The sequence below is a fragment of the Bos indicus x Bos taurus genome, chromosome 9 (genome assembly GCF_003369695.1).
Source record: "Bos indicus x Bos taurus breed Angus x Brahman F1 hybrid chromosome 9, Bos_hybrid_MaternalHap_v2.0, whole genome shotgun sequence".
NCBI classification, from domain to species: Eukaryota; Metazoa; Chordata; class Mammalia; order Artiodactyla; family Bovidae; genus Bos; species Bos indicus x Bos taurus.
In genome coordinates this window covers 94,132,711-94,155,789 of record NC_040084.1, presented here as the reverse complement: position 1 = coordinate 94,155,789, position 23,079 = coordinate 94,132,711, and the positions used below count along the sequence as shown (strand labels likewise).

Here is a 23,079-nt window from a genome sequence, read left to right as displayed (position 1 = left end):
AGACTCGGGCTCCATTTGGACTACTGAGAAGAATGTATTATCAGAGGTGCGCCTGCAATCCGAGCTCTTTTGTGCAGTTAAAGCGATAATGTTGCCATAAAAATCATAGTTTAAAATAAAGTGGGGGGAGAGGAAAGAGCTGACTGTTCAGAGCACAGGCCCTGTACTTTCTGAAGTGTCTATACCTCAGCAGGATTTCTTGCACTGAAGCTGATGCACACTGGGAGAGCTATTCTCCATACAGAAGTACAGACCATTCAGTGACATGAGTTCTTTCCTGGCAAATAAAATATATCTTTAGATCTTTGCAGACATCACCACTTTGGTCCCTACACCCTACTGGGTTTTTATTTTGGAAAAATAGTTTCAGAGCTGTTCAGAGGCAGCTTGTTTTACTCTGTGAACTGAATGTAATGTTGTGAGATTTTCGAAATTAGATTTCACAGTTTTTAAAGTCCACCATAACTGGAAAAGTCTGTGGATCTTTAAGGACGGGGTGAGAGAGAGGAACTTCTCTACTTGGATTTAGAACCAACAGATCTATATTGAGGTGTGCTCATTACACATGTACCCTGGGCCTTTAAAGTATTTATTTGAGATCTCTTGATTAGATATTAGCATTGCCCTCCAGATATCAGCTAGAGCAAGTAATTAAAAGAGAAACAACGCCTTTCTTTGGCTCACAGGTACCACTTTCTGTGTGAACAGTTTACCTATTACAGCACTGCTGTAAGCACAAAGTGTGGTAGGTACACCTGGCTCTCTAATTCTAGAGCCAGATGTCTGGGATCAAAGCCTGGTTCTCCCCCTCATTAGCAACAATGGGCCAGTCTGCTGAGATTGTATGTGTCTTGGTTTTCTCAGGGGTTTTAGAACAGTATCTGTATCACAGGGCTCATATGAAGATTAAACGGGAAAGCCCTGGCACACTCTAAGTGCTCAAGAAATATTGGCTATGATCATTTGACTGCATAACAGTGTTGGGGGATGTGGCAGGTACAATCAGCCACTTCATATGCAGGACAGTGTGTGCAAGTGTGACCAACACAGGGCTTGGACACAGCCAGAAACAGACCACAGAATGATCAAACTTAACTTGAGTGAGGTCACCCAGAACTTAGGATGATTCAAATCTCTTCTCATCTTCAATATTGGATTTATCAGAATACAGTGATTCAGTAATTTCAAATCTGAAATGCTAACAGTAGAACAGAAGCCATCAGGAGAGCCGAAAGGACGGCAGGGTGTCCAACAGCTGAGTGGAGAGACAGCAGAGAAGGCAGGTACCATTTTTATGATTTTGCTTCTGTGAATTCAAGTGAATCACCATTATTCCCAAGCAGTATTTGCTTAGATTCCTGACCTCTAGCTCAAAGCTAATTTGGACTCCACTTTCGCAGAAACAGGGCTATACAGATCTTTATCATGAAAGTTTGCTGACTTCGCTACAAGCAAAAACTTGCTTGGCAGGGAACATTAAATATGAGGTCCAAATTTCATTTTGCTGTGTACAAATCTGAGTATCTCCGACAGAGGCAGAGCTGGTGGAAGCTGGCTGTTAAATCTGCAGGGTGCATTTCCAGTATGAGCACAGGTTAATGGGAAGACATTTTGATAGTTAGATGGGATATTTAAAAATAACTGTATAAGGAATTAAGGTATATAACTCAGAACCTGAAGTCTACTTTGACTAGAAAAGGTAAAGCAAAAGATCGGCACCTTCAAAGTGCAGAGCAGAAACACAATATCCCCAGTTCATTCTTCCTTCCCTTAGGCACTGCTAATGGGGTCCAGTTAAACGAACAAGAGAAGACAGGATGTCCCTTCCCCTCTCTCAGACCCCAGTGTGTCCTGTTTGCTCTGCTGAGTGGCCATCTCAGAGCCCGGGAGGGGCTCCCGGCTGCAGCGCCCCCACTTACCAGGAGATGGCGGCTGGAGCTTGGGCTGTTTCTTGGTGTCGCCCGTGCTGAAGACTTCCGGCGGGGGCTCCTCCCCACGCTCGATCTTGCACTCAAAGGCAAACAGGTACTGAATATACTGCTTTTTCAGGGAGCTTGCTGCACTGCTCGAAGTGCCAACATTTAGGTTGGTTGCCAACTCACGCCACTTCTTGTTTTTATTAACCTAGCCGGAAAAAAAAAAAAAAAAAAAAAGGCAGGATCACTGGTTTGCAGCAGAGTGGTTTGTTTAAAGCCAGGAAACAAAAAAAAGCACTTAATATCTTGGTTTACTTTTTTTTTTCATTTGCCTCTTTTAACTAATGCTCATTACTCCCACTCAGTAGTGCATAGACAGCATTTACAGTTATAAAACCATTAAGGAACCTGCTGATAGCTACATAAAAAGCATTGCTCGTGGAGATTCTTCTGCCCGGTGCATCTTCTAATGCCTCAGTCTGCCAGAGTGGGTGCTGCTCGGAGCCGGTGATTTATCTGAGCAAAGGCGCTCTTGCTCACCCCCATCTCACTCATATTTTTTTAAAAAAAAAAGGGTGTCTAAAAACTAATTTAAAAAGCAATAACAGAATTATTTTGCAATTTAAGTATTTGAGCCTTAATAAGAAAAACAATGTCTCCTTCCAACAGCCACAAGCTTCTAGAAAGATGAGCCTATAATTTCTGTTCATGCCCAGTCTTTGACATGAGGCTTTCTTGTAGTGTTAGGTGAAGGAGGCCCCAACCAAATGAGCCCAATCTAACAGTCCAGCGCAAGTCATCAACCCTGTCTGAGCTGTGGAGACACCAGCTAGCTGACATGGCAGCACCAGTGGGCTTGGGAAGGGGCACATAGGACCATCCAGTGTTCCCACTTACACTCAGGCTGGAGGGAATACAACTGCAAAAAGAGAAGAAAGGAAAGGAATCCTCAAATGTTATATAAGATTTGAGGAACTGATTTAACTTTTTGATTGATTCCCAATGGGAACATGTCACACGAGGCTGACACACGAAGGAAACACGAAGGCCTGCAAATGCTTGTGGAATATTTTGCCTTTAGATGTGTCCTGTGTTAAGTAGCATGGGTTAAAGGGACAGTGAATTTGAATGAAATGTTCAATTTTTGGATTCAAACTTCCTCACAAAGCTCTTTATGTCCATTTACTTAGTATTAAATGGTGCATGAGAAACCAGAGAATACTCTTGGGAATGCTTAGTGCCATTTTTGGTACTGAATGCCAGGCTGCAACGGGCAGGCCTGTGACTGCTTCTAAAACAGCAGGCAGAGTGCTGCCTGGGACACTCTGAAAAGCAAGGCTTTTAGCTGATTCCTCTGGGGCTGCAGCACCTGTTCGAACCACATCTGATGGGGTGTGAGTGACAATGCAGCCAAGGCCTCACTGCTGGGAATCACTACTACATTCAAGCAACTTCATCAGCTAAGCCAGCAGCATCTTGCTCACAGACCCAACCTGGGAGTCCACTTGGCTGAGTGAGGTGTCCTGATGGTTCCTTGCTTCTGTGAGATGGGTGAAAGCCTTCGCTGGCCACCACCCACACCTGGTCACACCTGGTCTGCATCCTGTGATCCCATCTGATTACGCCATCTGGAGTCAAGCTCTAATTGCTTCATTTAGAGGCCTCAGTCTTGGGTGGGAAGAGGCTCCTCAGGGAGGGCTGAGAACAAAAGCCTCTCCTGCACGCCCCTGCAGCCCGGAGACCAGGGTGGGTCCTCAGTGATACCTGCGCATCAGCTGACCTACCTTTGGATAGGGAGGCCCGGAACACCTGAGGCCCGGAGCAGCTCCTTTCACTGGTCTGGGAGGGAGCTCAGGAACTGACAGGTTTTAAATGCTCCCAGGTGCTGCTATGAACACCTAGGTCGGAGAACCAAGGGTAGATAAAGGGCATGTGCTTCGCAATCAAACAAACCTGGCCCCACCACCTACCCTGAGAATCCCTGGGCCACAACATTCTTGTACAGTCGGCCTTCCCTGTTCCCTGGTTCTGCATTTGTGAATTCAACCAATTGTAAACTGAAAGTATTGAAAAAACAAAACAAAACAAAAACCCCCACTCTGCCCCAAAGAAAGTTCCAAGAAGCAACACTTGAACTTGTACCAGCAACTATTTACATAGCATTACACTGTATTGGGTATAAGTAACTGAGAGATGATCTTTAGTATATGGGAGGTGGTGTGTAGGTTCCAGAAATAAAGAGGCTTGAGCTCACAGGGTTTCAGTATTTGTGGGGATCCTGGAACCAGTGCTCTGTGGACCCCAGGGGACGACTGTACTTCAATCTGTTACATCTCTTCTTCAGGGCTGACGACTCTGCATTCCATGGGTGTTGAGAGAGAAGTGACAAGAAAAAGGATGGTGCCCAAGATGCAGCAGGCAGTCACCCCTGAGGACGCTTTTCTCCATTCTACTTCGGGATCAGATCAGATCAGTCGCGTCCGACTCTTTGCGACCCCATGAATCACAGCACGCCAGGCCTCCCTGTCCATCACCAACTCCCGGAGTTCACTCAGACTCACGTCCATCGAGTCAGTGATGCCATCCAGCCATCTCATCCTCTGTCGTCCCCTTCTCCTCTTGCCCCCAATTCCTCCCAGCATCAGAGTCTTTTCCAATGAGTCTTTTCACATGAGGTGGCCAAAGTACTGGAGTTTCAGCTTTAGCATCATTCCTTCCAAAGAAATCCCAGGGCTGATCTCCTTCAGAATGGACTGGTTGGATCTCCTTGCAGCCCAAGGGACTCTCAAGTCTTCTCCAACACCACAGTTCAAAAGCATCAATTCTTTGGCACTCAGCCTTCTTCACAGTCAAACGCTCACATCCATACATGACCACAGGAAAAACCATAGCCTTGACTAGACGAACCTTTGTTGGCAAATGTCTCTGCTTTTGAATATGCTATCTAGGTTGGTCATAACTTTCCTTCCAAGGAGGAAGCGTCTTTTAATTTCATGGCTGCAGTCACCATCTGTAGTGATTTTGGAGCACAGAAAAATAAAGTCTGACACTGTTTCCACTGTTTCCCCATCTATTTCCCATGAAGTGATGGGACCGGATGCCATGATCTTCATTTTCTGAATGTTGAGCTTTAAGCCAACTTTTTCACTCTCCACTTTCACTTTCAAGAGGCTTTTCAGTTCCTCTTTACTTTCTGCCGTAAGGGTGGTGTCATCTGCATATCTGAGGTTATTGATATTTCTCCCGGCAATCTTGATTCCAGCTTGTGTTTCTTCCAGTCCAGCGTTTCTCATGATGTACTCTGCATATAAGTTAAATAAGCAGGGTGACAACATACAGCCTTGACGTACTCCTTTTCCTATTTGGAACCAGTTTGTTGTTCCATGTCCAGTTGTAACTGTTGCTTCTTGACCTGCATACAAATTTCTCAAGAGGCAGATCAGGTGGTTTGGTATTCCCATCTCTTTCAGAATTTTCCACAGTTTCTTGTGATCCACACAGTCAAAGGCTTTGGCATAGTCAATAAAGCAGAAATACATGTTTTTCTGGAACTCTCTTGCTTTTTCCATGATCCAGCAGATGTTGGCAATTTGATCTCTGGTTCCTCTGCCTTTTCTAAAACCAGCTTGAACATCAGGAAGTTCACGGTTCACATATTGCTGAAGCCTGGCTTGGAGAATTTTGAGCATTACTTTACTAGCGTGTGAGATGAGTACAATTGTGTGGTAGTTTGAGCATTCTTTGGCATTGCCTTTCTTTGGGATTGGAATGAAAACTGACCTTTTTCAGTCCTGTGGCCACTGCTGAGTTTCCCAAATTTGCTGGCATATTGAGTGCAGCACTTTCACAGCATCATCTTTCAGGATTTGAAATAGCTCAACTGGGATTCTATCACCTCCACTAAGTTCATAGCGATGATTTTTAAGGCCCACTTGACTTCATATTCCAGGATGTCTGGCTCTAGGTCAATGATCACACCATCGTGATTATCTGGGTTGTGAAGATTTTTGCACAGTTCTTCTGTGTATTCTTGCCATCTCTTCTTATTATCTTCTGCGTCTGTTAGGTCCATACCATTTCTGTCCTTTATCGAGCCCATCTTTGCATGAAATGTTCCTTTGGTATCTCTGATTTTCTTAGAGAGATCTCTAGTCTTTCCCATTCTGTTGTTTTCCTCTATTTCTTTGCATTGATTGATGAAGAAGGCTTTCTTATCTCTTCTTGCTATTCTTTGGAACTCTGCATTTAGATGTTTATATCTTTCCTTTTCTCTTTTGCTTTTCGCTTCTCTTCTTTTCACAGCTATTTGTAAGGCCTCCCCAGACAGCCATTTTGCTTTTTTGCATTTCTTTTCCATGGGGATGGTCTTGATCCCTGTCTCCTGTACAATGTCACGAACCTCATTCCATAGTTTATCAGGTATTCTATCAGATCTAGGCCCTTAAATCTATTTCTCACTTCCACTGTATAATCATAAGGGATTATGATTCAGGTATGACCTACCTGATTTAGGTCATACCTGAATGGTCTAGTGGTTTTCCCTACTTCGGGATATTGGACACACAAACCCGCCTCAGTGGTAAAAACAGGGCTGTGAAGAGGGAAACGAGGATGTGGCCCCTAGGGTACAGAATGAAGGGGCAAGTGCATGGGAGGCATCTGCACAACCCCAAAAGGAGTGCCTCTGGGCATTCTGCACCTGGGTGCCCCCAGCCGTGGGAAAGGACAGCACTGCCCCTCCTGTCACCTGGTACAGTGGACATGGTCGTAGAAGGATGCCAGTTTTCTTGTTATCTTGCTCTGGATAGAGGGAAACAGCGAATTTGATTTCTATCTGATCTAGACATTTAGTCATTTGCAAAACATTTCTGTTTACCACGAAATTCTAACACAGATTCCACAGAATTCGAGAGCTGTTAGGGACCTTGAAGCAAAAACCTAGCTCAAATGTCTCATTTTACAGTTGATGATTGAGTCCATATAAATGACCTACTGAGGTCACTCTGCGAATGGGTGGCAGATCGGGTTCCCTGACCCCAGTACAGCCCCCGCCCCCCAGCTGCCACACGTGAACATGGATCCAGTAAAGTGACCTTCCTAGAGGCTCAGCTTTTTCTTTGTGAGAAAAAAAAAAAAAATTCACGTTTGCATATTCAAAGCTCATCCATAACATCTCCTCATTCAGCTGTTCTCACCTGTGCCAAACCTCCGATCTCTTTGACGCAGACATAGAGTCGGAACAGGTCCAAGGGCTTCTTGCCCACTGCAGGCAGACTTGAGACCGGGGAGCCCCTCTCCTCCATGAAGGTGAGGTAGCGGTCCACCCACAGCTTCCTCTCTGGCTCATTCCCCAGCTCATACACCTTTGTGATCTTTTCCCCAGTGGTGGTGGATGAGCTGGACTTCTAGAGCCCAGGGCAGCATTTGGAGATGGGGCATAAGCGGGCCGAGGGAAATGGAAGAAGGTGAGAAAAAAAGTAATGAGCTACCAAATACAAGAAGAGAAGAAATTTTAAAACTACTGCTATCACACAACAATCAGGAATGAAGGCTACTAGTTCAGGCACAAAGTATACATTTTCTCAATTAAGAATTAACTTTGGCTTTAACTAAAGGGCCCAAACTCCCCCTTTTATATACTTGAAAAACAGAACAGAACAAAAATCTTTTTTACTTTATCAATATAAGCGTTGAATCCCAGAAGGCAAGACTCCAATGACCCCTCATGTAATTTTTTCTTTTTTTTAAAAAAGGTGCAAGTTCATTGAATGGCCACAATGAGTTTCAAGTTTCAACTGTAATATTATAGAGCCCCCCTCCTCATTACATAGACGCCTACATTTCCTTGTCAAACATGAATGACCAATGTATAGCCTTTTTAAAACTAAATCATATGGAGGTAGAGCACATACGTGATGTGTGTTGAAAAATACAAAGTAGGTCACATGTCATCGGACCCAGCGGGGTGTGCGCTTTACATGTGAGAGCCTTCTAAATTGATGGTCAGTTACTAGCATTCTCTCAGAATGATCTGCTTTCCTGACTTAAGATTTCTTGAACTTTTCTGTCAAGGTAATTTTAATAGATTTCATACTCCCAGCTTATTTATGAACGTTTACTTTTATGCGCCCATTTGGTTTATACTGATGTTCTAATTCTTGGTCTTTCATTTTTCTAATTTTATATTTGATACTAAAATGTCAGAAGTGGCTGTTTCTGCACACCTGAAGCTCACCCTCTGGATTATGTGATCTGGGAAGGTAATACTTTTTGTTCTAAACAGCCCAACTGTATATTCTCCCTTTCTTTTATGTCTCTGTATTTGTAACAATATTTGTATACTTGTAATATCTGAAACTGTGGGATTCTTGTGCAAAATCACTTGTAAATTCTCAATTAAATATTTCCTTGGAATAATAATATATTTCATTTAGTCATGTTTATTTACTAGGTTATCATTTGCAATGTATAGTATTATGTTAGATGAAGTTTTTTTTAACTCTTTTTCGTTATATTTAGCTCAACATAATTTTAAACATGTGACCTGAAATGGGGATGGTGAGTTAAATAACATAACTGTCATTAAGGTTTGATGCTACCTTGTTTAGCAAAGTGATTCCCAATAAAACTAGGGCCTGAGAAAGGATGCTTGAGAATGAAACTAATCAAGCTGATGGGTGGCAGAGGTCCTTCCAAGTAACATGTAATTTCCCAAGCTATTTTTGCTAAAATTTTAAGCCTTCAGCTTTAGAATTATTGAAACATAAAATCTTTATATAAAACATATAAAAATGGGTGATACAGCTGATGTAAATAAAAACTGTAGAGTGGCAGGATTAAAAAAAAAAACTGTGACCTTTTACAATTTATATTGATGAAGCTAAAGAGCAAGTCACCTAACAGTTACTTTAGATAGGAACTTAAAATGTATATACATATTCTTCTATATGTCTTATAAATTCATGTATATACCAGAAATATAGAACACATTCCATATCCAAATAAGTTTGTACATTTTATCATATTCTTATATCCAAGGAGTCTCTGACTAGGGAAAGAAACTGTTCTAACACATCTTATACCACATTCTCATCCTGGGAACATTTCAGCAGCTTTGTCATCATTAATGAGGTAGTTATTAACAAGAGGTTTCTAAATCCTAGTGCTGAAAACCTTTTTGTCTTTATTGGGAGGCACACTGAAAAAATGGACCCAATCTTTTAAAAAAATAAAAATCTGAAATAAGAATCAGAGGAAAAAAGCACTATCACATAAAATCAATTAATATAACAACAAACCACCACCACCATGAACCTCCCCCTTTTATTTCATCTGTGAAAAATCGAGAGGTAAAAATTTGAGATTCAATTTAAGAATAAGAGATATAAAGTCAATCATTTCAATTTACAATTACTCTAAGTGCTCCACCAACATCCTGAATATAAGAACCAACTGCTATTTCTGGCCTGGTCCTCTCTAAACCCCAAATGTGGAAGGGCTCCAGGAGAACAGTTCATCATGACCCAAGCAATGAGACTATGGTGTTTGCTCTTATTTATGAAAGGACTGCATTCTCATAAACTGAAATGGGTCTAAAGGAATGATTCACTTAGTTTGACTATCCATAGTTTACCTTTTCTTACCATTCTTTGTTAAATGAACTTAAGTTTAACTTCTATATATCTCAATTTGTTCTCATAAAATGAGAAAACCTTAATGAAGATAATTGCTTTTAATAGTTTTATTTTTCATAGTTTTTAGATCTTTAAAAATGCACTTTATGGTGCCGTAATGTAGGAAAAGGCATCTTTATGAAAAGAAAGTGGTCAAGCCTCAGTTATGTGTCAGGTCCTAGAAGAGGCCTCCTCTGAGGTCAGCTCCCTGGTCTGAATCATCACTAGTTTTATTTGTCCTTAGTGGCACCTGGCCTCACAGGGCATCAAGGTGTGTGTCCTGCGTGGGATTAGCTGTCTGCTTTCCACTCTTCTGACCAGACCTTACGTTCCACAGGGCAGGACCTGTGTTGACTTTGCATCACCGACAGTGACAGCACACTGAAGGTACTCAGTAGGTATTTATTCTATAAGTGAATACTCCTATGAATGAGAAAGGTCTGAGAAGTCTGGCACCATCCAAGTAAGAATTAACAGCTGATTAAAACAGTCTATAAATAGGCTTTCAGTGAGCAAGGTGCTAAGTGAACGTGGACACAGTCTAATAAGACTGAAAGCTGAGAAGGGATTGGCGGACAAGTAACATCTCCATTCCCAGTCTCCAGGTGACACCCTAGCCCATTCCCAAAGTTAGTATCTGGGTGTCCAAACAGAGAAAAATGATATTAAGAAAAACAAAAGCCCTAGAAGTAAAGACTATACACTTTTTCACTGATTAGGCTCAACATGCACTTTTTTGTTCTCAGACATTAGTTTTGATGTGACCTTTGGATAAATGTCATTTACATTCTACTCATCAACAATGGGCAAAAGAAAAAAAAAAAACTAGCCCTGCAGGAAGATAGTTAACTTTTCCAGGCCACTAGAACACCTCATTTTGCTTTGATACTGTAAAAATGGTATCTTACTGCATGAAACACTGTCTTGGAGGCAAGAAAAAAAAATGGAGATTGCTGAAAAATTACAGCAAGACATTATTATGATGCCACAAAAGTTTTCCTTGCATATAACTTAATTAAGTCTATAAGTAGACGTTTCCTCAAATCTTTGAGGCAGATTTACATTTCAGCAGTCTTTACCATATGCCTGGTAATATGTGTATATGCATGTGTATGTGCAAATGTTTATTTTTATTGTAGAATGTTTTGTAACAAAACTGTTGGTCCACAGCACACTGTCAAAGCATAGAACATCTCTGTTATTTAGTTCATTTCAGGTCTGTTATTAGACAAGCTTTATTAGGAACACTGTGAGGAGCAATTTTAAGTACAATTTAAAGTTGCATCTCAGAAAGAGAAGTTAAATACTCTTCAACATGTATCTGCAGTGATTTGACAGTAGAGATAATCTGAGGTCCTTCATAACAATCTCCTTTCGTTCCCTTCTTGAATGAGCATTTCATTTGAGTGTGGAGTTGTTTACTCAATACAAAGCAATCTCTAACACCTTCACTACCTCAAATCACATCCTCCCTTGTTTTTTTTTTCTATGACTGGAGCCAGAAGTATGATCGTGAATTTTTAAGTAAAAAGTGGTTATTTACAGGGAGCGATAATGTATGTAGAACTATATAGAAAAAAGAGGACAGTAATATGTGATTTTTAAGTATGATTATGTTACAGTTAGAAAATTAAATCAATAATTCAGTTTATTTTTCTTTCTCATATTTAAGTAGAAGGAAGGGTTTTGATAATAGTTTCCTATGGACTTACTGGATACAGATAACGTGACAATAACTTAAAATATAATAAATATCTCAGTCATTATTATCCAGAAATCAGCAAGATGGAAATTTTAAACATGTAGTATGGGTCTATTAGAAGTCTTTAAGAAAAATCTTTTTTTTCTCCACTCATGTTTTATTGGTCATCTCTTATTTTCTAACATCAGTTCCCTACCCTACTTGAAATCCCTTCCTCTCTCTCTGAATTTCTCCCCTCTTTCCATTAGCAGACTTAATGCTAAATTCCTGTCCATTTTATCTTAAGGTTTTAAAGATATTTTCAACCTCTGAAATTTTCCCCTCTGAGCCAACAAACAAATGTTTTTGAAAAGTTATACATAGGGTTCTATTTGTTGACTTGAGAATATTACTGATTCAAAACTGTTTTTTCTTTAATGAAAAGAAAAACCAGAACAGATTATGGGACAACCCCCTTCCCCATGTTAGCTGCCTTCTGAGACTCAAAGCAAATAACACAGATATCAGAATTAAGAAGCTGCACTCTCTCTTTCCATACTAGAAGCATTATTTCATTTCATCTTGGTTGTTGAAAAAGCGAAACACATGTCTAGAGAAGAGGTAACAGTGAATATTGCCCTTTCTTCCTCTGAAAAGGAAAATGCTGGTTATAGTAGAGCTCCACATGAATTTTACAAACATTTACTGGAACTACCAAATCTTCAAACCTTCAGCTCTATCTGTTTAAACCAGTGAATGGATAATTAATAGCAGCCTCCTTGTGGGGTTTTGACTAGATTGCCAGATTCTGCAGTTAGAGTCTTCTTCCCTCCAACTTGCTTTTCCTGAGCTGTGCTCTTCAATACATTGTCTTACAAAAATTAGCGTATTAATTAAGGCTTCTTGGCAAGTAATTACATGTTCAGTTTTTTTTTTAAAGATCTTTTGATTCCCTATATGAATGTAAAATAAAGGTTACTACAGTGCCATTCTTCTTCATCTTTAATGGCACAGAATTAATTTCTTTAGTAGGAAAATAAAAGCCTAGTTCTATAGATAGAAGAATATTAAGGCAAAAAAAAAAAAATTCCCTTATATACACATTCCCACTTTTTAAAAATATCATATAAAATCAACAATTTTAAGATTCTCAGCATGCTTGCACAGGATATAAATTTTCTATCTCATATGATTCTAATGTAGGCACATATTAATCTATGAGTAGCATTCCAAATATTCACATATGCTAACATTTCTACAAATCTTCTGTTATTTTCTGACAACTAGATTGAAACAAAGTAGGGCTATAACATGCTGAACTGTGCCCAGAGTGTAGTATTTGTTTTCAAGATATAGGTAGTTGTGACATAAGATGTTTTAGACACAATAGCCCATAAAAGATTTAGTCCAAAGGCCAAACTTATCATTTATTCCATGGCTGCTATTAGTTACCACGTAAATGGACAGTTAACTCATTTTAAAGATCTTCCAGAAGCGCACAATGGGTTAGACATTTAAACAAAATCACTGTGTGAAGGAGTTTGGGCCCAGTAGCACAATCACATGCTTCTTACAGACGCTTCTTTATATCAGTGGTTTCATTATCAGCAATCAACTTATGTTATGATGCATACAAACTTTACTCATTTTGTTACTAGTATAATTACGAAGAAAATCCTTTCATGGATAAATTATGAAGAAAAAGTCTTATAAAACAAATTAATAAGCAAGCATTAAAGTAGAATTAATTATCAAAAAAACCCCCAAAAACCAAAAAAACAAAACAAAACAAAAAAGACAAAAAAAACAAAAAACCAGAGCCACTTACAGGGCTTGATGGAGTCTTTGGCCAGCCTGGGCTGCTAATGCTATCACTTTCATCTCCATGAAATGAGGAGATGCTAGCAGAGCTGGGGGACATTGGGGAAGGGACTGGCAGGTTGCCGGGGGTTGGGGGCTGAGAAATACCCTGAGAGCTGTAGCTATCCTGTGGTAGAGGAATAAAAAAAAAAAAATGACAAAGGTAGGGCAAACTTTATTTAAAATAACAAAAAGCACATCCAGTTTAACAGACTAATTTTTATATATAATATATATATATATAAAGACATGTACAAACAAACACACAAAACCACACACATATAAAGGTATTAAAACAACATTCTTAATTAGTAAACTTGGTAAGTTTGCTGGATGCTGGATAAGACCACTAAGCCACCATGCTTATTCAAGCTTACATGGAATGCTAAGCATGGGTTACCCCTTATGAAAGAAAGAAAGGAAAAAAAAAAAAAAAAAAAAAAGCTGTTCACCTTATTTATCAAATAAGGCAGGAAAGCAAAATATTAAGTATGCTGTTGTTGCTGAGGCGGCCAAAACAGGAAGCTATAAACTGAAGGCAGAGAAAATGGCTGCAAGTATCAAAACCAGGCAAGACCCCTTCCTTCTCCCCACCCCCGAGGCACTTCTCTGGGTGGGTCATGTCCCTCCGCCCCCTCCCACACCCAGTTAAATGCCATAAGAACTAGTAACTTTCAGATCCACACCATGAAGGGGGTGGGGAAAGAAGACTGCAAATGTGTCGCACAAGATGGAGGCATGCAGAAGAGAAGAAACCAAATGAAAAGAGAGGAGAGCACACGGCAGCTTCAGCGAGCAGGCCCCACACCACGTGCAGAGGAGAGAGGAGTACCTTCGACTTGCCCTCCGGCTGTGCGCTGCCTTCTTCTTTACCGTCGGCTTTGAGGGGCAGGGGCAGTTTGGATTCACTAGGAGACATCATATCTGCAAGACCCATAGATGCTAATTGAAAACAGGAGAGAAAGTTTAGGATTATACGAGTGACTCGTCAGGCTGTGCTCACTAACACAAGCTACCGAGTGATGGGGCACCCGAATTTCCCTCCAAGGAAGGAAAGTAAAAAAAGGAGAAAGAAACTGTAACTCAGAGAATGCTAATTTCTGTAATCTAAGTAGCAACGGATTCTTGCAATTCTTTCTTATCTTTAAGGGGAGAAAAGCAATCATTTAACTCAAGCCCTAGGCCACCGAAAGTCAACTATTATCAATATTATGTTTTCAAAATTATTACGGTTTTAATCATGGAGGTGCAAATAGAAATATGCTCAACGACCAAATTGCTAATTAGGTGTTGGAAGCAAAGGCTGGGTGTGTGTATTTTCACTGGCTGAGTAGAGGATTTACTGCTTTCTTAACTTCCTAAATTCACACAATCCATAGTTTGTAAAATCACTTACCACTTAATACTATTGCACTCAAAAGTCACATCTATTACATATGGCCTAGGCTACAAGGACGGAAGACGGTTGTAACATGATTTTAAAAGCAATCATCGAAAGTCATTTGTGAAGGAGAGGATTTCTAATTACTTTGCAATGGGGCTGGTTTCCTTTCATTCTGGGGCAGGATGTACACAGATCAGTCCTCAGCTGCAGTTCAAAAGCCCAGGTCAGACACCCACACCAGCTCAAGTCAACCCTGCGATCCCAGGCAAGACTCATCTTCTAGCTCCCAGCTCAGAAATTCAGTTAGGTTCATTTAGGCTATAGAATGAAAGGTTCCCAAAGGTCAACTGATTTTACCTGCAATACTAATAGACATTTTTAACTTAAAAATATGGGTTTAGCTTTCTTTTTAAAGGAAGAACAAGGCTAGAGTAGAGAATCAGTGTAGCTATCCAGGGCATAACTGCTGAATTTCTATAGAACCCCACTGTGCAAACCATCTGCACGGCACTGGGCTGTGAGTGCCACACCACCCAGCTGTGTGAAGAGGCAGAGTGAGGAGAGGTGGAAGGAGAAAGTGAGAGGGGAGAGAATTACGAGCCTTATAAATGAGTGAAAACCAGAAAACATTCCCATTTCAAAAGAAAATAAAACTCGAGGTTTTATGAACAGGACCCATTTCACATTCTGCGAATCAAAGTGCTGGCTCAACCACTGCCATGCACATGCAGCATAATGTGCCAAAAAAAGAAAAAAGCTTAAAAAAAAAAAAGGCTCCACAGATTGCCCACTACAAAATGATTATTGCACATATTCATGTATTACTATGTTTTAGAAAATAATTAGTTTTAATTACAGCAGTGAGAGAGTGAGCAGGGCTCTGGCGAATTAGCTGGCAAGCTTGGTGGTGTTAATTTGCTAATATCGTTAGCATCACTGCAGGTTGAGACCAGAGGTCCTGCCAAAAAAGCCTACCCGGCCACGTGCCCATGAGTTTACATCAGCACACTCAATGATGCACTCTGAAATGCCTGTATTTTCCATGGGCACATTGGCTTGTTTTTCAAAGCCCATTTGCAGCCCAGTCAGCCCTTGAAGTCATCACCACACACACAAATCATAATTGGGATGTTTTTCTTTCTTTCTTTTTTCAAATTACTTTCAATACTTAGACTTTAAGAACTGAAACAAAAAGCTTTTTCAAGTGATGCAGCTGCAGAGAAAAATCTATTGGGATCAGCTAAAAACGTGGTTATTTTTGTGAATGTGTGAAACCTCAAAAAAGCAGCTGAGAGATATTACACCAAGAAGACAGCCTTGTGCAAAGTAGCGGATGGCTTTCCTGAAGCCTTACCTCTTGGGTCTACCAGGATATGAAATTGGGAATATCTTTACATGAAGAAACCCCCTTTTGAGAAGAAGAGAAGAGAAAAAAAAAGCAGGGCAAATGTGGAAAGCAGGGTTTGTTTACCAAAGTCCACATGTCCTTGGCCAGCTATTCCCAGAGTGGGCTCAAAGGAACGATAATCACACAATTCCAGAAAAAAGTGGCAAGTCATGGGCATGGGGTTTCTGTTAAGTCCTGCTCCTTCTAAGGTTATAATAGTTTGTCAGTATTTATAATAAATTATGCCTGAATATGAGTTTTGAAAAATAGGAATTAGTAATTTCTTAGTAGTTCCTTCTTCATGCATTAAATGTGTCAATGTACACAAAAGTAATTATTTTTAACATAAAGCATTAGGCCAATTATTGAATTATGATAATTAGTGACAATTTAGAGTGATTTAAAAATCACACTGAGATGAATATATAAGCATATATAGGGGTTTGAAATCCCCCAAATTTCTTCATTTTCTATTATATATTTTAAAATGGGCATCAGGGTATGCAAACCTAAGTATTTTTTAAAAATTATTTTGAGAGAAACGTAAGTACAAAATATAAAGGAACAGTTTTACTTTGTACTCCTGCCTTGTGTGAGTGTCATATACTCAGTCGTGTCTGACTCTTCACGACTCCTCTGTCCATGGAATTTTCCAGGCAATAATACTGGACTGGGTTGCCATTTCCTCCTCCAGGGTATCTTCCCTTGTCCAGGGATCAAACCTGAGTCTCCTGTGTTTTATTTTACCAAATGGATCATAAGGTCTTTCCTTACTGTGGCTTTTACTGTTCCTTTTGTTAAAAAGTTTATTTTTTACTTCTTACCAGAATTCTCAGAGAATCATTGCAAACAGCCATATGTCTCCCAGGGCACTATTTTTTTCTCCTTTTCCAGAAGAGAAAGACCCCCAGTATTATAAGGATGTGTTAAATCAAAGCACTGTTCCTCCTACTGACATCAGTAATCCCATATGTAAAGTTCAGACATGAAAAGGGGCAGTAAAGAACCTGTGACTATAGAGAGAGCTGTGTGGGTACTGTATATACATCTCAAGTACTAGCCTCTGGCTTTACTATCGGAATTTAAGAGAAGAATGAGCTCTTAAAGTAAGTGTGGGTCAAGGTCCTAAGGCAGCTTTCCCACCCTGGATTTAATATATTCAACAAGAACATAAAAAACATATGGTGAGAGTAAAAGTGAACTTAAACATTCATTCCTACCCTTCCAGCTTCCTTGACTTAGTCTCCCATCACAGCTACAAAATTATTCCCAGAAGATGGTAAAACAGGACCAGAAACACACAAATAGTTCTTTTTCATGGCAAATAAAATACTCTGTAAAATGTTTAACTCCTTGTTTTTGAAAACACAAAAGGGTCTATGTAAGTGTATACACTTGCAGATATTCACTGTTTTTATGTGTAGCAAATATATAGAGAATACAGTTAACACATACAAAGGGTATGAGAAAAGCTCAGGAGAAACACTTCTCTCTGGCTGGGTCAGCAGAGCTTTGAAATAATCCCCTGAAACTTCCCTATGCTGACCTGCCTCCAAGAGGGTGGTGCCTGGCTACAGTGCCACAAGGCTGATCACTTACTCTCTTAGGTTATTCGGATGGAAATGTGCTAAGACTTTGTGCAGTGACTTCTGCTGAGGCGAACTTAGAATCACAGATGGTAGATATATTTTCTAGAATTTAGGTATCTTCTTTAAGGTAATGGTTTATATGTAGATAATTATACGACTAATGATATTATAAAATGAAACATGAATAAGTACAATGTAACTAACAGCACCAGTATTATATAAGGATATATTTAATAAGGTTAAACTCGATTGGCAATTTTTCCCATGGTAATACATAATTCTAATCTTTTAGGCCAAATATCTATTTTAAAACCACTTCTTTAGAGGGAAACAAGCCCCACTGCTTACCATCCCACTTCTCCCTGCATCTGATGGGAGGAGAGAATTGCCACATTCAGTCACACTGACTCCATTTAAATAATCACTTGCTCACTGACGCTTGTAACAATCTGTCACAGTACACAGGAGAACTTGTTTTTTGGCCTAGCACACTGTCTACAGGACAACTGTCCGGACTCAGCAAAGAACATGCTGGAATGCTGGTTGCATGAGCTGCTAACTGAGGTTCCTAAAACACCACTGGCCATCATTTGTATTATCTGTACTTTATCCAAAAGTGTCCATGGTTGGAGAAAATGTTTTGCTGTTATTACTGGTAATTTATCTCCATGGGCCCAAACCAGGAAGACTGAGGTAGTGATGATCCAAGCCATTTCTGGCCCACCTCTCAGTTCAGTCGCCCAGTCGTGTCTGACTCCTGGCAATCCCATGGACAAGTCTAGACAAGCACAAATCTAGACAAATCAAGTGTACACCTTCAGACCACAACTCTTGTCAGGAGCTGCACTGTAATTGTGGGCTCCTCTGTCATTCCCATGTCCCTCAGAGACTGTAAGGCAGTTAAGCAGATTCACCTGTATCCATCAACAGACACACAGTAAATGCTAAGTCATCAATTTTCCTTGGATATGCTGGATGATTACTTTCTATCAGGTAACACTTGACTTAATAAAGCTGAAATCAAATCATATAAATGGGTAGAGGAAAATTTAATAAATGCTTAAATTATTAAAAATTCAGTATTTCAAAATGCACAATGCAATAAAAAATATACTACTACTGGCCCATACAAAAGACCATGAGGATAAATGGCCTTTCATTGAACATTTCCTCTGTACGAAATAACAAATAGCTGAATTATCTGAATAATAATAATAATAATAAAAAGAAACCCTCTCTGTGAATCTCCATTAAATTGGTTACTACTCAGGAATACATAAATCTTCTTAGGCAGGGCATCTATTTGTTGTTGGTTATTTTTGTGGCTCTAGGTCCAAAGGAAAAAAGGGAAAAATGAGTGCTGCTAATAGTGGGGAAAATTTATTGTGCAGTTTCAATGCTCTAAAGTAATTTTATTTCAGCAAGCCAGACAAAACACATAATGTCATAACCCAAATACACCATTACCTGGGACGGTGCTGCGAAGGAAAGGGAAAGCTTCTAGCTAACAGTTCAAGCTTTTCATCTTTCATCTTAAATGTAAAAACCTCTACCTTGCCAGGATGAATGACTGCTTAACATCAGGAAGGGCTATTTATTTATTTGAAAAGCCTGATTTTCACCAATAGTTTCCATTTTTTCCTCTTCCATAAACTTTTAAGGAGAAGTGAACAGGAATGACACTATTAAATTAGGCCCTAGAAACCAACAAACGCTGGATGCTCAGTGGGATGCAAGCCCAATCTCTAGCTGTCTGTCCTTCCTGATCAAGAGACAACAGCTCCTGGGGCGGCCTTTCACAGATGGAGAGGTTAGAAAGATGGCGGAAGGCAGAGGAAATGAAAAAAGGTTAATAAGTGGGAGCCCAGCCTCTGACTCACGAGGTTTTCCTAACACATCATAAAGCACTGCAGGACACACAGCTGGCTATGCAAAGTTTCAGATTAACTGCAAGAGGGCATCCTACCGAAAATGTAGGTGTCAGAAAAAGTTAACAGGTCAGGTGAAATACATCAGCGTTTTCTCATTTAAAGAGCAGTGCTCATCATCCCTGGATACTTAGGTAGATTTTAAGGAGGTGGTTCAGGACCTAAGGGGTCTAAGAATGTGGAACATGTGCACAGTTTTAGACATTCTTGTTACTTCCACAAACTGCCAGAACACTCTTAGTCTGCTAATCAGATTAGATTCGCTAAGAATGCAATTATTGAGATCATGGAGTATTCTGAAAAAATTAAGTATCATGAAAAATTTAAAACAAATTGTTAAAAAATGCATGATTTCTCAACAGAGTCTATGAATAGCACTTTAAAAACAACTTTTTTCATGTATACAGTTAAAGGTTGAGTTTCCCTAAATGCAAAAAAACCAAACCCTCTTTCAAATACCACCTTGTCCTATCCTTCAATCATTTCCTTTGAGGTATGAATTTTAATGCTTATCTCCACCACCAACAAACAGAGACTACAGACTTTGTCATGGGATCTTCCAATAATGTCCAAAGATAAAGAGAGCTTAGTGTATGTAAATACTCTGTAAGCAATCTACAACGACACTTGAAATACATCCACATATCACACAAATACAGAATGAATAAAATAATTTACATAAAATGTAATGTCCCTAAGACTTAACAGATGGAGCAAGTAACCAAGAGAAGCAGTATTCCCCCCTTTTCACCAAATGATCTGACCGCTCAGGTTGCGTCTACACTCTCAGTGGTGCAAACGAGAGGTGGAGAGGGGAGGGGGAGAGCAGCCCTTGGAAGCACGGAGCTGCCAAGGTTACCTGTTGAGCTGTTCACCATATTGGGCGTCATGCTGTAGGGGGGCGCCTGGGTGTTCATTAGCCCAGAGCTGTTGTTCATGGGCTGGCTGTAGGGTGAGCTGGAAGCCATGAGTCCACTCTGATTCATGCCAGGAAAGCCGCCTTGCCTACATGAAGAGAAAGCACATGCATACGTATACTGACCACGCACAGGAGCCGCAGTTTACCTGGCAGTCATTTCTCACCGTGGCAGTCATTATGTAAGGGGTTGGGCCGTTATTTTTCTTCTTCCCTTAAAATAATTTATTTCCTGAAGCAAAAGACTGAACTCTACTGCTCAGTAATTATTTAATGCACCATGTAAAAATTCCAAATAATATAAGTTCCACAAATAATCATGTCAGGTGTTCCAGGTTATGATTTATAGAGAGGAATATGAAAAGGAAAGGGGGAACTTGAAATAAGAACAGGAATTACAAAAGCAAGCAAAATTAATTTCTAACATTTAAAAAGATTTGATTCTTCATTAACATGACTGAATACCCTTGCATCAAAAACCAAAAGTCAAGAAATAAAAAGCAGATGGGCAGTGTGAAAATGTTTAAAAATTTTTTACTTTGACCTAAATTTTCTGATATAATGAATACTGGAGAAAGAAATTCCAAAAATCCCTTTAACATGGGCAATTAGGTACTATTAAAAACACATCAATTTCCCTATATTAAAATTACACAGTAAACATCAGACTTCCACTTCTTTTTGTAGAACTTCAAGATTGCCAGGAGAAATATCAACAACATCAGATATGCAGATGACACCATTCTAATGCAGAATGTGAAGAGGAACTAAAGAGCCTCTTGATGAGGGTAAAAGAGGACAGGCAAAAAGCTGGCTTAAAACTCAACATTCAAAAAACTAAGATCATGGCATCTGGTTCTATAATGGGTTTGAAAAAGTGGAAGCAGTGACAGATTTTATTTTCGTGGATTTCAGAATCACTGCAGATGGTGACTACAGCCCTGATATTAAAAGACCCTTGCTCCTTGCAAGGAAAGTTATGACTAACCTAGACAGAGTATTAAAAAGCAGAGACATCACTTTGCCAACAAAGGTCTGTCCGTATAGTCAAAGCTATAGTTTTTCCAGTAGTCATGTACGGATGTGAGAGCTGGACCATAAAGAAGGCTGAGCTGAAGAACTGATGCTATTGAACTGTGGTGCTGGAGAAGACCCTTTGCGAGTCCCATGGACTGCAGGAAGATCAAACCAGTCAATCCTAAAGGAAATCAGTCCTGAATATTTATTGGAAGGACTGAAGCTGAAGCTCTGTGCACCTGAGGCAAAGAGCCAACTCACTGGAAAAGACCCTGATGCTGGGAAAGATTGAAGGCAGGAGGAGGAGGCAGTGACTAAGGATGAGATGGTTGGATGGCATCAATCACTCAATGGACATGGGTTTGAGCAAACCTATGGAGATAGTGTGGAGAAGGCAATGGCACCCCACTCCAGTACTCTTGCCTGGAAAATCCCATGGACGGAGGAGCCTGGTAGGCTGCAGTCCATGGGGTTGCTAAGAGTTGGACACGACTGAGCGACTTCACTTTCACTTTTCACTTTCATGCATTGGAGAAGGCAATGGCAACCCACTCCAGTGTTCTTGCCTGGAGAATCCCAGGGACGGGGGAGCCTGGTGGGCTGCCGCCTATGGGGTTGCACAGAGTCGGACATGACTGAAGCGACTTAGCAGCAGTTTTGTGCCTATGCTCTGAGAAAGACAAACTTCTCTTAAATCCTGCAAAGAGGAAAAGGGTATTCTTTGAACCGAAGGAGATAACTGTCACACAATGTCATTCCTCTAACTGCTGGTAATGAGACAGGGAAAGAGAGAGGAAGAGGTTTGAACAGCACAGTGGTTTAACTTTCCCAGGAAAATTACGATACAGAAAGAAAGATAATGGCAATACTGCAAAATCTTGCAAAGACTCCACTGTTGGTAGTCAAGCTTTTCTTATGTAAATAGTACACTTAAAAAAAAACAAAAACAACTTATCAGAGTTTTGGCTACTAACATTTACTCTAAGGAGTAAAGCTGATAGGAGGGCTAAAAATGCTGAGAGTGAAAAAGCTGGCTTAAAACTCAACATTCAAAAAAACGAAGATCATGGCATCTGGTCCCATCACTTCATGGCAAAAGATGGGGAAACAATGGAAACAGTGACAGATTTTATTTTCTTGGGCTCCAAAATCACTGCAGATGGTGACTATAGCCATGAAATTAAAAGTCGCTTGCTCCCTGGAAGAAAAGTTATGACCATCCTAGACAGCATATTAAAAAGCAGAGACATTACTTTGCCGACAAAGGCCCACACAGTCAAAGTTATGGTTTTTCCAGTAGTCATGCATGGATGTGAGAGTTGCACCATAAAGAAAGCTGAGTGCCAAAGAATTGGTGCTTCTGAACTATGGTGCTGGAGAAGACTCTTGAAAGTCTCTTGGATTGTAAGGAGATCCAACCAGTCCATCCTAAAGGAAATCAGTCCTGAATATTCATTACAAGGACTGATGCTGAAGCTCCAACACTTTGGCTACCTGATGCAAAGAACTGACTCATTGGAAAAGACCCTGATGCTGGGAAAGAAGGCGGGAGGGGAAGGGGACGAGAGGATGAGATGGTTGGATGGCATCACCGACTCGATGGACATGAGTTTGAGCAAGCTCTGGGAGTTGGTGATGGACAGGGAGGCCTGGTGTGCTGCAGTCTATGGCGTCGCAGAGTCAAACATGACTGAGGGACTGAACTGAACTGAAAAATGCACAGACATC

The 23,079-nt window shown here is 40.3% G+C and overlaps 1 protein-coding gene across 9 annotated transcripts in view; it reads right to left on the bottom strand.

The window, feature by feature from the left end:
- The window catches only part of ARID1B (AT-rich interaction domain 1B), a 439,749-nt gene that overhangs the window by 25,464 nt on the left and 391,206 nt on the right, over positions 1-23,079 (bottom strand). For 5 of the 9 annotated variants that reach the window (XM_027551923.1, XM_027551916.1, XM_027551918.1 and 2 more), the window contains 5 exons: positions 20,278-20,423; positions 13,963-14,072; positions 13,099-13,257; positions 7,112-7,321; positions 1,920-2,124 (listed from right to left, as the gene is read on the bottom strand). In XM_027551923.1, the coding sequence (XP_027407724.1) occupies positions 1,920-2,124; positions 7,112-7,321; positions 13,099-13,257; positions 13,963-14,072; positions 20,278-20,423 (830 nt within the window). The remainder of the gene's footprint in view (positions 1-1,919; positions 2,125-7,111; positions 7,322-13,098; positions 13,258-13,962; positions 14,073-20,277; positions 20,424-23,079) is intronic. The other 4 variants (XM_027551917.1, XM_027551920.1, XM_027551921.1 and 1 more) reach the window with 2 other exon arrangements.